The following is a 15,852-nucleotide window of genomic DNA, read 5'->3' as shown; positions in this document are numbered from 1 at the left end:
CAGAACGAGCAGTATGGCTGGTGGCATTGTCATGCTGGAGGGTCATGTCAGGATGAACCTGCAGGAAGGGTACCACATGAGGGAGGAGGATGTCTTCCCTGTAATGCACAGCGTTGAGATTGCCTGCAATGACAACAAGCGCAGTCCGATGATGCTGTGACTCACCGCCCCAGACCATGACGGACCCTCCACCTCCAAATCGATCCCGCTCCAGAGTACAGGCCTCGGTGTAACGCTCATTCCTTCGACGTTAAACGTGAATCTGACCATCACCCCTGGTGAGACAAAACCGCGACTCGTCAGTGAAGAGCACTTTTTGCCAGTCCTGTCTGGTCCAGTGACGGTGGGTTTGTGCCCATAGGCGACGTTGTTGCCGGTGATGTCTGGTGAGGACCTGCTTTACTACAACAGGCCTACAAGCCCTCAGTCCAGCCTCTCTCAGCCTATTGCGGACAGTCTGAGCACTGATGGAGGGATTGTGCGTTCTTGGTGTAACTCGGGCAGTTGTTGTTGCCATCCTGTACCTGTCCCACAGGTGTGATGTTTGGATGTACCGATCCTGTGCAGGTGTTGTTACACATGGTCTGCCACTGCGAGGACGATCAGCTGTCCGTTCTGTCTCCCTGTAGCGCTGTCTTAGGCGTCTCACAGTACGCACATTGCAATTTATTGCCCTGGACAAATCTGCAGTCCTCATGCCTCCTTGCAGCATGCCTAAGGCACGTTCACGCAGATGAGCAGGGACCCTGGGCATCTTTCTTTTGGTGTTTTTCAGAGTCAGTAGAAAGGCCTCTTTAGTGTCCTAAGTTTTCATAACTGTGACCTTAATTGCCTACCGTCTGTAAGCTGTTAGTGTTTTAACGACCGTTCCACAGGTGCATGTTCATTAATTGTTTATGGTTCATTGAACATGCATGGGAAACAGTGTTTAAACCCTTTACAATGAAGATCTGTGAAGTTATTTGGATTTTACAAATTATCTTTGAAAGACAGGGTCCTGAAAAATGACTGCTTGGGGGCGATGTGATTGTCTTAATTCTATAAATTTATTTCTAGAACTACAGTATAGACTGTTTAACCTCATCCTGCGCCCCCCCCCCCTGTTCCTACCCCTCCTAGATCAGAATACGAGACCCCAACCAGGGGGGCCGTGATATCACAGAGGAGATAATGTCTGGGGGAAGGGCCACCTCCACCCCCACCCCCCCTTCACAGGTACGCATCACAACTCACTAGAGCATGTAACGTTACAGAATGCACTGATAAACATTGTTGTCCAATAATTAGATTTCTTGCTGTTCACATCTTGAGACTTAGTTTGGTATTTATCATATGAGGATATCAATCAAAGAAAAAGCATAAATGTATCATATGAAACAGATGATTGTCCGTCAGATAGAACAGGGAATCTATCAGCTCTATACTTCCTAGTTGAATACATTTAACGTTAAGTATTTCACATCACTTAATACATCCCCTGATTTCTCCTCCTCATTGGAATCATTCCCAGTGATGAGCTCACAATGCAAGTTTGGAATCATGTGGCTTTGAGATGATTCCACAGCGATGATGTCATAGAGGAAACCAGGAAGTTTGGAATGGAAGCCAGATGTTCCATTCAGTGTTTATTTTTAGGGTTTTTGTGTGTTCTCTCCGACTCTCAACTTGGCTGGTTTTGATCAACCAGGCAATAGGATAGCATTTGAAAGAAACATAGTATTTTGTATCAAGTATATTTTTGCAATGCTACTTTTGATGTTGCTTCCCGTTTTCGGCCCCTAGTCCTCCTCCACAGAGGAAGAAGGTCCTGCTCAGACCAACGGAGAATTTACTAAACCTGTCACCATCGTGACGAGAACAGGTGAGCCTCCTCTCAAGTCTTGTGTTACTACAATGTTTATATAGCCACATTTTGCCAGCATGAATAACTAACTTGATCGTCAGTGATTGATTGCAGTACATTAAAGGTCCAAAACAGTTCCAAACTGATTTCCTTCTTTGTTGCAGATGAAATCGCGGAACTTGCGGTTTGCACAGTGACGGCCGCCGAAACCCTGCCTCCAGTGTTGTCAACTCCAGAGCCTGCCACTGCAGCTGTCCCACTGGAGGCCAAACAGGAAACCGATGGCCAGGTTGCCCCGCTTACCGAACAGGTCGTCAGCGAATCAGATGCCCCTGTGGCGGGGATGAGGCCCGAGGTGCCCATCCCACAAAGGGAGGACCAGGCCCCTGCCTCCTCCCCCCTGACAGCTTCTACCTCCCCTCCCCCTGCAGAGGTACAGACTCCACCCCCTGCCACCACCATGGCTCAGGCCAGCCACGCAGTGGGCGCTGGTATGACCCCCGCGGTGAAGGCAGTGACCCCCGAAGGTCCTTCCACACAGGTAGAGCCTCTGGATGCACCAGCATCTGTGGAGAAGCCTCTTGCTCAGGCAGCGGAGGAAGTAGTGGTGGAGGAGAAGGTAGAAAAGGTCAAGAATGAGCCGGCAATTACCATCAATCCAGAGGTAGTAGTGGCTGTTGTGGTCATTAAAGAAGACACTGAACCCGCTCCACGACCTCTGACCCCCGTCGCCATGGCAACGGGCGACGATTTTGCCCCGTCCTTGAAGTTGGCTGTGGAAGCGGCCACTAAAACTGAGAGCGTGGTGTTGCCGCCAGCGCCTAAACAGAAAGCCATGACCGAGCCCGTTTCTGCCCCTGCTCATGCCGTCACTCCCTCTGTCCCGGAGGCAGAGCCTGCCGTGGCCCAAAAGAAGGTGGAGCAGCTGCCCCTGTCCAACGGCCTCCCCCAGGAGGACCCCGACGAGGTAGACGCCCCCGTGGCTGCACTAGAGCGCATTGCAACGGAAATCACAGAGCCTGCCACTCCCCCACCTCAGGAAACTGCTAACCCTGCTGCTGCTGCCGTAGAGCAGGAGGAGGAGGAGAAGAAAGAAGAAGAAGAGGAGGAGCGGAAAGAGGAGGAGCAGAAAGAGGAGGATGCATCCCCAGTGCCCTTGTCCAGCAGCCCTTCAGAGGACTCGTCTATGCAAGGTGAGCGGGAATGATTTTTACCTGTCAGGTCACTTGGTAAGGAAAAACTGTAATATGTGCACCAAGGTTTTGGTGTGACTAAGGCACCCAGGGGTTCTTGGTGGTGTGGCTTCAGGTTTGACCCTTGGCACCCAGGGGTTCTTGGTGGTGTGGCTTCAGGTTTGACCTTTGGCACCCAGGGGTTCTTGGTGGTGGGGCTTCAGGTTTGACCCTTGACACCCAGGGGTTCTTGGTGGTGTGGCTTCAGGTTTGACCTTTGGCACCCAGGGATTCTTGGTGGTGGGGCTTCAGGTTTGACCCGTGGCACCCAGGGGTTCTTGGTGGTGTGGCTTCAGGTTTGACCCATGGCACCCAGGGGTTCTTGGTGGTGGCTCTTCAGGTTTTGATGTAACAAATTTAATATAACATTTCTGTCTTCTCTCTTCTAGCTGCTGTGTCTGTGCCAAAGAAGAAGAGGAACATGAAGGAGCTGAACAAGAAGGAAGCCATCGGAGACATGCTGGATGCCTTCAAAGAGGTGTGTGTCTGTGTGCGTGCATAGAATAGAGCAGCCTTATAAAGTCAAACTATCCTAAACAGTTGTCCTTGACCACTTTTCAAGGTGCACCAGTAGTAAACCTGGCTGTGAGTAACAATCTTACAGGTTTTCACTGCATGGTATCTGCAGCCAGCCTCTACTTCGGTTGGACTGTTCATTGGGGTTGGGTGGTATCCAAATTTCAATATCGTCATACAGTTCTGCTCTCATCCCGGGATTTATGCTTTTACCGGTATAGTACACAAGGGGTCGCCCAAAAACACAAAAAAGACAGTTGGGCGTCTATGACCAGAATGCTAACAAAATTAGAACAAGTAATAGCGAATTTACATAGCATATTTAGCTAGAAGCCTCTAATGAGCACAAATGAAAATAAACGAATTGCAAAGGCAAGCAATCCTGCTCATAAAGTTATACATACAGTGCATTCGGAAAGTATTCAGACCCCTTCACTTTTTCCACACGTTATGTTACAGCCTTATACTAAAATGTATAGAATTTTAAAAAATCGTCATCAATCTACACAATACCCCATAATGACAAAGCGAAAACTGGCACAGACACAGTAAAGGGTCTGAATACTTATGTAAATGTGATATTTCAGTTTTTATTTAATAAATTTGCCAACATTTCAAAAATCTGTTTTTGCTTTGTTGTTATGGTGTGTTTGATTAGGGGGGAAATAATTTTAATCAATTTTAGAATATTGCTGTAATGTGGATAAAGTGAAGGTCTGAATACTTTCTGAATCATCTGTATATGGGTAGGAGCTACCGAGTTTGGACGTTTCCAAGCTAATGTAAACGAGAGACTCTGCAAATAAACCTTTTAATGCTTGCTTGTCTGAAGGAAGTACTGTACTGGCTCTGGAGCAGCATGTGTACACGCTGTGTCTGTGTGGAGTCTGGAGTTGCTAGGGCAATGGTCCTGCCTGTTCTGCTCAGAGAAGAGGGGTAGGAGCAGACCGGGCCAAGAACGGTGAGGAGAACAAATGCTAGGAAATCAAGATAGCAGTGGCCGCTGTACAGAACTCATCCAAAGCGCTTTGACTTCTCAAACACGGCGGAAAGCTACACGATATGAGGCCCATCTCCTTATATAATTCAACCACTTAGATAACTAGCAAGTTAAACAAAATTCATAGCTGAACTCACCTGTTACTACTGTTCTGGGGAACTAAGGTAAGATGCACAACAAGTGACTGGCTCAACTGTTCTGGGGAACTAAGGTAAGATGCACAACAAGTGACTGGCTCAACTGTTCTGGGGAACTAAGGTAAGATGCACAACAAGTGACTGGCTCAACTGTTCTGGGGAACTAAGGTAAGATGCACAACAAGTGACTGGCTCAACTGTTCTGGGGAACTAAGGTAAGATGCACAACAAGTGACTGGCTCAACTGTTCTGGGGAACTAAGGTAAGATGCACAACAAGTGACTGGCTCAACTGTTCTGGGGAACTAAGGTAAGATGCACAACAAGTGACTGGCTCAACTGTTCTGGGGAACTATAAGGTAAGATGCACAACAAGTGACTGGCTCAACTGTTCTGGGGAACTATAAGGTAAGATGCAATGATGTAGATGTAAAGTAATCTAACAGGTGAAATGAAGAACGCCAATGTCCTAAAGTATTGCACAAGTTGGCTGCAGGTAATTACTTAAGTAGCTACAAATATAACAACTTATTGAACTCAAAATAAATAATGAACTTAAAATAAATTTCAAAGGTATTGAAAAACCATCCCGTGGCTATTTCCAAATACCCCGGTATATCGCCTAAGCCTACTGTTCATCAGTCAGTGCAGGAGCAACTCGGCATATGGCATCGTTGGTCTTTGTGCCTGGAGTCCTGGTATGTCTGTCGAGACAAGCATTTCACTTCCCAGCAAGTTTTCTTCATTAACCGACCAATTTGCTAATTAAAACTTGTATCTTAAGAATAGAAGGAATAAAGGACTGTTGTTTTCCACTAGCGCCGGCTGTCGGCTAAACCGACGATTTACAGACTTTTTACAGACTCTGCCCAGAGGGTCAATACCGCTGCATTAGACAAAAACATGGTTTTACCCGTGGTAGTATACATACCCCACCTTGGGTGGAGTCTCCTCATCGCTACACATTGCATCCTTATTGCTAGGCTGGGAGCTGAGTGATCTGGGCCTTAAACGGTTCTTGCCCTTATCAGTACTGCCACGTGATAGTTTTCCCTGCGCCCAGCCTCTCCCAAGCTTCATTATGGCACCTCTCATGTCTCTTTTTTCATAATTAGTCATTAATAATAGTTAAAGCTCAAAAACCAAACCTATCAACAGTCTGCTGCCTGTCCTGCCTCTCGGTACCTGTGTGTGTGTGCTGTGATTGCAGTCAAATTTATTTAGAGGGAGAGGGCATGATGCTCCTTCGTCTCTGATTGAATTTGCACATCCCATTATAATGTGGTAACAATGGGTCAAAATCCACTTAACCTATTGTTTACTGGCACATTTAATTTATCTTTTGCTTGTTTCATATGCAGCCACGGGGTGGTGGGGCATGGGCTATTGACTGTGCTTTGATTTAATAACAAGCTTGACTAGTTTTATTAAAGGTGTCGAACTGACTGAATATAGTCCATCTCATATCTTTGCCATTCATGAATCATACAACATAGTTACACTGTGTACAAAACATTAGGAACACCTGCTCTTTCCATGACAGACTGACCAGGTGAATCCAGGTGAAAGCTATGATCCCTTATTGATGTCACTTGTTAAAACCAGTTCAATCAGTGTAGATGGAGGGAGATGGGTAAAAGAAGGATTTTTAAGCCTTTGAGACATGGATTGTGTGTGTGCCATTGAGGGTGAATAGGGAAGACCAACAAGCCTTTTGAATGTGGTATGGTAGTGGGTGCAAGGCGCACCGGTTTGAGTGTGTCATGAAGTGCAACACTGCTGGATTTTTCACGCTTTAGTTTCCACTGTTTATCAAGAATGGCCCACCACCCAAAGGATATCCAGTCAACATGTCAACTGTAGCAAGCATTGGAGAACATGGGCCAGCATCCACGTGGAACGCTTTCGACACCTTGCAGAGTCCATGCCCTGACGAATTGAGGCTGTTCTGAGCGCAAAATGGGGTGCAAGTCAATATTAGGAAGGTGTTCTTAATGTTTTGTACACTCAGTGTGTTATGTCCATGTCATCGTAAACTAAAGATCTCGTTTGTATTTTCAATATGAAGTCCATCAGGACTTGCCAGACAGTGACGTTAGGCTAATGACAAGCCAATCACTATCGCATCGGTGTAAGAGTCGTTCATTTGGCTCCCTAATTTGCATACTGGTAGTGTTTTTTGGCAATTATTTGCAGATAAATGATGAAAACATTCAATGAAGATGGTGAATACCATATAGATACCTGCTTTATTTTTCAATCATACCTATATTGCAGATAGCTGAGATAATGCCTCGTAAGGAAGCTTGAAGACTGTGGGTCAGTTGCTAAACAACTGTTTAAAAATAAATAAATGACATTCTGCAATTGAGTTGCATACACTTGTTGAAATTATTTTAGTTATTGAATTGTCGTTCCCTCTCTTAATTGAGCATCTGTTCTGTTTTTATTCTAGACCCATTTAGTCACTGGAAGAAGTGCCAATCACACAATTTGTTTGATTTAAAATTGTACCTTAAATAATTTTAAAGATAATTTGGCCACTTCTTTCTGTTTTTAATAAAATACATTAATTTAAAGAACAAACAAAAATACTTTAATCTCAAGAGGAGGCAGGTTTAAGGTCATATAGTCAATATCCAAAATGACTAACAATACACTGAATTTAGACATTTACAGTAACTTAAATTGTAAGCACAATACCACAACAAATTTTTCCAATCTGGGAGGTAAACCCAGTCAAGTACTCAACAATTTCACTGTGTATTTTGGATGGAATCAAGGCATTAGAATGTACCAGAGGCCACCAAAAAATCTTCTTCTGCAAAAATGTCAACAGCCCAGGGGAGCCTGGCTGGCTACTTTTTTTTCTATTAGGCTGGCTACTCCATGTGCTTGTGGAAAACCACTGGTTACTCACCCCAAATCGCCTAACCTTAACCACGAAACTGACTTGAGGTCAGCATATAGGGTCTCAACTTCCTTCTACTCTCTTACCCTTCAATCTTCTTGTCCCGTCTCCCCCCTCTCGTCTGTACAGGAGGAGGCGGCACCTGCCACCGAGCCCTCGTCTTCACCGGCGGAGCCCAGCCCTGTGGCCCCGACCTCCTTGCCGCCCGCCGACGCGCCAGACGAGACGTGGGAAGAGAAGGAGGACAAGCAGAACGCCGACACACCCCCGCTCAAACCGGGCGACCTCAAGTACCAGTACAAAGGAGGTTGGTGGTCCCTTAGAAATGACTGAAGATATCAGTCAAGGATCTGTATCGGACTCAATGAATATCTAATATTCGTTGATTGATTCTTTGTGAGAGGTGTCCTCATTTTTCCTGTCATATGAAATGTCTCATCGTTGAAGTGTGCAATAAGCTGTCTGTTTCTATAACCACATTTCCATCCACGGATTTTATGTGAGTCAAGTCATACCGTATAAAAATAAATCACAACAGCTGTGATGGAAAAAAGAAGTGTCGGTGCAATTACCAAAATGTCGACAGACAATAGGTTCGTTCGACATAGTGGGATATTTTTGTCGGTAAAATCAATTATGCAACAAATTGCGGCGGAAATTATTTCTTGTGGGATTTGTGGTAGCATCGTGTGACTGCAAATTGTATTGTTATTTTATGTTGTGTGGTCCTCCCACTATGACTTGAAAAAGCATGCACAGTTTATTAGGCTACAGATGAAATAAGTTATGATGAACTTCACAGGGTGGTGAAAGTCCACAGTGATGAGCTTGATGCGCCTTTCCAATAAATATTGAGGGTCTTGTAACATGATGATCACTGCTAATTAATCAATCTCATCATATAACCTAACCTGTCCACTTTGTTAGCGAACTGTTGTCTAGAGTAGTCGACCGGTTATGATTCTTTTTAACGGCGATACCGATTTTATTGGAGGACCAAAAAAAGCCGATAGCAATTAAATCGGCCAATTAAAAAAAAATATATAAAAAAAAATTATCAGGTTTTTAAATGTTATATACATTTGTAAGAATGACAATTACAACAATACTGAATGAACAATGAACACTTATTTTAACTTAATATAATACATAAATAAAATTAATTTAGCCTCAAATAAATAATGAAACATGTTCAATTTGGTTGAAATAATGCAAAAACAAAGTGTTGGAGAAGAAAGTAAAATTGCAATATGTGCCATGTAAGAAAGCTAATGTTTAAGTTCCTTGCTCAGAACATGAGAACATATGAAAGCTGGTGGTTCAATATTTCCAGTTCTTCAATATTCCCAGTTAAGAAGTTTTAGGTTGTAGTTATTATAGAAATTATGACATCGACTATTTCTCTTGTCCATTTGTATTGGATGTTCTTATAGGGAATTTAGTATTGCCAGCCTAATCTCAGGAGTTGATAGGCTTGAAGTCATAAAAAGTGCTGTGATCAAGCATTGCGAAGAGCTGCTGGCAAACGCAGTAAAGTTTGAATGAATGCTTATGAGCCTGCTCAGACTGCTCTATCAAATATCAAATCATAGACTTAATTATAATATAATAAACACAGAAATATGAGCCTTTGGTCATTAATATGGTCAAATCCGTAAACTATCATTTTGAAAAACAAAACGTTTATACTTTCAGTGAAATACGGAACCACTCCGTAATTTATCGAACGGTTGGCAACCCTAAGTCTAAATATTGCTGTTACATTGCACAACTTTCAATGTTATGTCATAATTATGTAAAATTCTGGCAAATTAATTGCTGTCTTTGTTAGGAAGAAATGGTCTTCACACAGTTCACAACGAGCCAGGCGGCCCAAACTGCTGCATATATACCCTGACTCTGCTTGCACTGAACACAAGAAAAGTGATACAATTTCCCTAGTTAATATTGCCTGCTAACAACCATTTCTTTTAACTAAATATGCAGGTTTAAAAAAAATATACTTCTGTGTATTGTTTTTAAGAAAGGCATTGATGTTTATGGTTAGGTACATTTGTGCAACGAATGTGCTTTTTTTCGCGAATGTGCTTTTTAAATCATCACCCGTTTGGCAAAGTAAGCTGTGATTCGATGATAAATGAACAGGCATTGATTATATGCAACGGAGGACAAGCTAGTTAACCTAGTAATGTCATCAACCATGTGTAGTTAACTAGTGATTATGTGAAGATTGATTGTTTTTTATAAGTTAAGTGCTAGCTAGCAATTTACCTTGGCTCATTGCAGCCACAAGGTCCTTTTGATGCTGCACTCGCGTAACAGGTGGTCAGCCTGCCTCGCAGTTTCCTCATGGATTGCAATGTAATCGTTTGGACGGCGATTGTATTGCAATGGATTGCAACGTAATCGCCGTCCATAACAATTACCGATTGTTATGAAAACTTGAAATCGGCCCTATTTAATCTCCCATGCCGATTAATCGGTCGACCTCAAGTCTAGAGTGCATGCGCAAAAACCAGATTGGGCAAGTTTGCCCAAACAGTTTTTTTTGACAAATCCATCGATAGACTGGAAAATGCAATGGAAACACATTGAACTTGTTTTTTTATTCGGTACATGAGTACTTTAGCGAAAAAGTTGTTTTTATGTGCACTATGTCATCAAGCACAGCCTTTTATTTGCCATTCCGTTTTGATGAAAACAAACCTGGAAGGAAAATTGACATTTTGTTAAGGCGGATATTATAATATTCGCATGAAAATATATCACAAATTGAATGGAGACCTAGCTACTGTCAAAGACCCCCATTACTCATGTGTATGGCCAGCGTTATCCCTAATGAAATACATGTCTCTTCAGGAGTAGTCTGATTGGTGGGTTGGGTGTGTTACAACAACAGCTAAGCAGTATAAAGAGTCCTTCGTGGCCAATTCAAACTCTCCCACTCCTCCACCCTTTCCTCCCAACAGAGCAATGGAAGCCTATCGACCCAGAGGAGAAGAAGAGGTACGACAGGGAGTTCCTGCTGGGTTGCCAGTTCATTAGTGCCAGCATGAACAAGCCTGAGGGCCTGCCTCTCATCACCGATGTTGTGCTAGATAAGGTAAACTATACCATCAAATTAATTAATTCATTTTCTGATCCAGTATGGGGATTTTATAGGCACCCAGTTAAAGGTATTATTATATTAAGTGTTATGAAATTAAAGGGATTATGCTCTAGTGCAAATTCTAGTTTTGTTTTTATGTGGATTTTAACACCTCCCATGTCTCAATCATGTGCTTTTCTAGTATCTCTGTCCCGATGTTAATTTCAATGTCAATCCAATGTCAAAATCATAGGTACTTAATTCTCTCTTTCTCTGTGTAGGCGAATAAGACCCCCATGCGCCCAGCAGAGCCGGGTCGCAACATGAACGCCGGGCCAGACTTCACCCCCGCCTTCATGGGTAACCTGGGTAGACAGTCCTCTGGGGGAGGGGGACCACGGGGCCCTGGAAGGGACCACATGGGAGTGAGTATGGCAGTGTGTTGGGTGTGTGTCTGCATAGTTAGATAGAGGACTCATGTCCTCTAACTCTATGGTCAGTGTATAGAGATCCTATAATTCAGGACCAAGATGGACGATTGTTTGGTCATGTTAATAGGATGCCCATTATAGTGTTCTATTTATTTATGTTGGTTCTATGTGTTTTCAGTGTGTGTTCGTCAGTATTTGTTAAGTATGTGGGCTGTTGGTGTCAGTGTCTCTTGGAAAGCATTAGTCATAGTTCAGAGTACATAGTACGTCACTCTCCAAATGTCTCTCTATCCTTCCGTCCATGTTCACTGATTTGAAAGGAAATTACTGGTGTAAGAAATATGGTGGAAACTCCCACTAGCCCATGCCTCTACCAATCTAATGCTATTAGATTTGTGGGAAGTAGCGAATTAGTTCACACTTCAGGAGATTGGAGATATCAATGGATGTACCCTTTTTGTCACGTTTTTCTAAAACAAGTGATTTGATTTGATCATCAACCAATGATTTATTGTGAGCATTTAAAGATAACCATTGAATTGAATGGTGTTCGAAGACTTCCATTGAGTGGAACTGGCCCTGCTCTCTACCTTGTTTCTGTCTAAAACTGTGCTCTGGTAGTGTATGATTGACAGCCCGGTGTGTTTCTAGAGTTCATAGACCTCATCTCCCCCCTCCCTCTTCGCTCTTTCTCCCTACCCCTCTCTCTCCTTCCAATCTATCTCTCCTCTTCCCCAGCCCCCCGGACCACGGCGCTCCCAGCAGGGCCAGCGCAAGGAGCCCCGCAAGATCATCACAATCTCCTCATCGCTAGGTGGCGACGTGGAGCTCAACAAGGCGGAGAAGGCCTGGAAGCCCACAGTGAAGAAGGCTGTGACCCGGGGCCGAGGCGCCGCCCCCGAGGATGAGGAGAGCGACGACCCCGAGCAGGCCAAGACCCAGGAGCTGTTCAAGAGGGTCCGCTCCATCCTCAACAAGCTGACCCCTCAGATGTTCCAGCAACTGATGAAACAGGTCACAGAGCTGTCCATCGATACGGAGGAGCGGCTGAAGGGAGTGATCGACCTGATCTTTGAGAAGGCCATCTCCGAGCCCAACTTCTCTGTGGCCTACGCAAACATGTGCCGCTGCCTTATGGGGGTGAGTGAAGTGTTTGGGCGGTCCATGTTAGTCTTTTTATTTCCTTTCTCTCTCTACGTTGAGCCTTGTGTTTGGACCACTGCAGTCTATTGATGAAATTGAACAACTCAAGGAGCTGAGGACAAGCTTTCTCCTTTCCTGTGATTCTGTCTTCGTCCTACTGGACATAAAACCAAACAGACCTTGAAGTAAACTAGTACTTCTCCTTGTTTCCTTTCATTGGCTCTTTCTAGTTGAAAGTGCCCACCACAGACAAGCCGGGAGTGACTGTAAACTTCCGCAAGCTGCTGCTCAACCGCTGTCAGAAAGAGTTTGAGAAGGACCAGGATGATGACGTCATCTTTGAGGCCAAACAGAAGGAGATGGAGGCTGCCAAAGAGGTAGGGGAGGATTCATTTCACATGACAATTTAGTCATTTAGCAAACGCGACATACATGCATTCTTAAGATGGCTAGGTGAGAACACATCACAAGCATTTCAAGTACATTTTTCCTCAAAGTATTTATCAGAAAAATCCATGCTAGTGGGATAAGGGAAGTGGCTTTTTTGGGGGGGGGGTGTTCGATGTGTAATATTGAAAATAGATGCTGCCATTCTTTTTTATACACTGCTCAAAAAAATAAAGGGAACACTTAAACAACACAATGTAACTCCAAGTCAATCACACTTCTGTGAAATCAAACTGTCCACTTAGGAAGCAACACTGATTGACAATAAATTTCACATGCTGTTGTGCAAATGGAATAGACAACCGGTGGAAATTATAGGCAATTAGCAAGACACCCCCAATAAAGGAGTGGTTCTGCAGGTGGTGACCACAGACCACTTCTCAGTTCCTATGCTTCCTGGCTGATGTTTTGGTCACTTTTGAATGCTGGCGGTGCTTTCACTCTAGTGGTAGCATGAGACGGAGTCTACAACCCACACAAGTGGCTCAGGTAGTGCAGCTCATCCAGGATGGCACATCAATGCGAGCTGTGGCAAGAAGGTTTGCTTTGTCTGTCAGCGTAGTGTCCAGAGCATGGAGGGGCTACCAGGAGACAGGCCAGTACATCAGGAGACGGGGAGGAGGCCGTAGGAGGGCAACAACCCAGCAGCAGGACCGCTACCTCCGCCTTTGTGCAAGGAGGAGCACTGCCAGAGCCCTGCAAAATGACCTCCAGCAGGCCACAAATGTGCATGTGTCTGCTCAAACGGTCAGAAACAGACTCCATGAGGGTGTTATGTGGGCCCGACGTCCACAGGTGGGGGTTGTGCTTACAGCCCAACACCGTGCAGGACGTTTGGCATTTGCCAGAGAACACCAAGATTGGCAAATTCGCCACTGGCGCCCTGTGCTCTTCACAGATGAAAGCAGGTTCACACTGAGCACATGTGACAGACGTGACAGAGTCTGGAGACGCCGTGGAGAACGTTCTGCTGCCTGCAACATCCTCCAGCATGACCGGTTTGGCGGTGGGTCAGTCATGGTGTGGGGTGGCATTTCTTTGGGGGGCCGCACAGCCCTCCATGTGCTCGCCAGAGGTAGCCTGACTGCCATTAGGTACCGAGATGTGATCCTCAGACCCCTTGTGAGACCATATGCTGGTGCGGTTGGCCCTGGGTTCCTCCTAATGCAAGACAATGCTAGACCTGGCTGGAGTGTGTCAGCAGTTCCTGCAAGAGGAAGGCATTGATGCTATGGACTGGCCCGCCCGTTCCCCAGACCTGAATCCAATTGAGCACATCTGGGACATCATGTCTCGCTCCATCCACCAACGCCACGTTGCACCACAGACTGTCCAGGAGTTGGCGGATGCTTTAGTCCAGGTCTGGGAGGAGATCCCTCAGGAGACCATCCGCCACCTCATCAGGAGCATGCCCAGGCATTGTAGGGAGGTCATACAGGCACGTGGAGGCCACACACACTACTGAGCCTCATTTTGACTTGTTTTAAGGACATTACATCAAAGTTGGATCATCCAGTAGTGTGGTTTTCCACTTTAATTTTGAGTGTGACTCCAAATCCAGACCTCCATGGGTTGATAAATTTGATTTCCATTGATCATTTTTGTGTGATTTTGTTGTCAGCACATTCAACTATGTAAAGAAATAAGTATTTAATAAGAATATTTCATTCATTCAGATCTAGGATGTGTTATTTTAGTGTTCCCTTTATTTTTTTGAGCAGTGTAATTCAAGATTCAACAAACTAGTTTGATAGACAACCTGTGTAATAGATACATTTCCATTCTGTTTCACCCCGCCGATGAATTTTCAAACTAACCTCGGACCTCTCGTTTCCCAGGAGGAGAAAGCTGGTCTGAAGGCGACGCTGGAGGAGGCCAAAGACAAGGCGCGGCGCCGGTCGCTGGGCAACATCAAGTTCATCGGCGAGCTGTTCAAGCTGAAGATGCTGACGGAGGCCATCATGCACGACTGCATCGTCAAGCTGCTGAAGAACCACGACGAGGAGTCGCTGGAGTGCCTCTGTAGACTGCTGTCCACCATCGGCAAGGACCTGGACTTTGAGAAAGCCAAGGTACGCAGAGAGAGGAAGAGAGAGAGACACACACACACAGTTAGATGGACACACAGGCACGCACACACAGGAGCAGACACACTCACACTGACATAATTACCTTTGAATGGCCACACCCACCCACCCCCAGTCTGACTGTCCCTCTGACCCCCCCCCCCCAGCCCCGTATGGACCAGTACTTTGCCCAGATGGACAAGATCATCAAGGAGAAGAAGACCTCGTCTAGGATCCGCTTCATGCTGCAGGACGTCATCGACCTCAGACGGGTACAACTACACCTCCCCCATCCCTCTCTGTACAATGTTCTCTCCTCCTTTCTCGTTTTCGTCGTTTCTACTCATTTTCTCACCCTCTTTCTCTCTTCCTCCATCTTTCTGTATCTTCCTTGCGCTCTCTCTCTCTCTCTCTCTCATAATTCAATTGAGGGCTTTATTGGCATGGGAACTTTTTTAATTGCCAAAGCAAGAGAAATGGACAATAAACAAAAGTGAAATAAACAAGAAAAAACAGTGAACATTACACTCATAAAGGTGAACATTACACATCATAAAGATGTACCGATCCTGTGCAGATGTTGTAACACACGGTCTGCCACTGCAAGGACGATCAGCTGTCCGTCCTGTCTCCCTGTAGCGCTGTCTTAGGCGTCTCACAGTACGAACATTTCAATTTATTGCCCTGGCCACATCTGCAGTCCTCATGCCTCGTTGCAGCATGCCTAAGGCACTTTCACGCAGAATAGCAAGGACCCTGGGCATCTTTCTTTTGGTGTTTTTCAGAGTCAGTAGAAAGACGTCTCTAGTGTCCTAAGTTTTCATAACTGTGCCTACCGTCTGTAAGCTGTTAGTGTCTTAACGAGCGTTCCACAGGTGGGAAGCATGGGAAACCGTGTGTAAACCCTTTACAATGAACATGTGAAGTTATTGGATTTATTTGGAGTTAATTCGTAAAAATCCAAATATCTTTGAAAGACACGTCTTGAAAAAGGGACGTTTGGGAATCGCTTCCTTTTAGGTGGTTGTAGAATTGAACA

General features: G+C 45.0%; 1 protein-coding gene across 1 annotated transcript in view; it reads left to right on the top strand.

Annotated features, from left to right (window-relative positions):
- Positions 1-15,852, top strand: part of LOC120019865 (eukaryotic translation initiation factor 4 gamma 1-like) — a 59,860-nt gene that overhangs the window by 24,419 nt on the left and 19,589 nt on the right. The window contains exons 8-18 of the mRNA XM_038963279.1: positions 1,120-1,215; positions 1,783-1,861; positions 2,008-3,036; positions 3,465-3,553; positions 7,768-7,945; positions 10,608-10,741; positions 11,008-11,151; positions 11,896-12,297; positions 12,531-12,677; positions 14,586-14,819; positions 14,981-15,085. Of these exons, the coding sequence (XP_038819207.1) occupies positions 1,120-1,215; positions 1,783-1,861; positions 2,008-3,036; positions 3,465-3,553; positions 7,768-7,945; positions 10,608-10,741; positions 11,008-11,151; positions 11,896-12,297; positions 12,531-12,677; positions 14,586-14,819; positions 14,981-15,085 (2,637 nt within the window). The remainder of the gene's footprint in view (positions 1-1,119; positions 1,216-1,782; positions 1,862-2,007; positions 3,037-3,464; positions 3,554-7,767; positions 7,946-10,607; positions 10,742-11,007; positions 11,152-11,895; positions 12,298-12,530; positions 12,678-14,585; positions 14,820-14,980; positions 15,086-15,852) is intronic.

Source organism: Salvelinus namaycush, chromosome 25, assembly GCF_016432855.1.
Source record: "Salvelinus namaycush isolate Seneca chromosome 25, SaNama_1.0, whole genome shotgun sequence".
Lineage (NCBI taxonomy): Eukaryota > Metazoa > Chordata > Actinopteri > Salmoniformes > Salmonidae > Salvelinus > Salvelinus namaycush.
The sequence above is the reverse complement of the archived record's forward strand: the minus strand, read 5'-3'. Positions and strand labels throughout refer to the sequence as shown.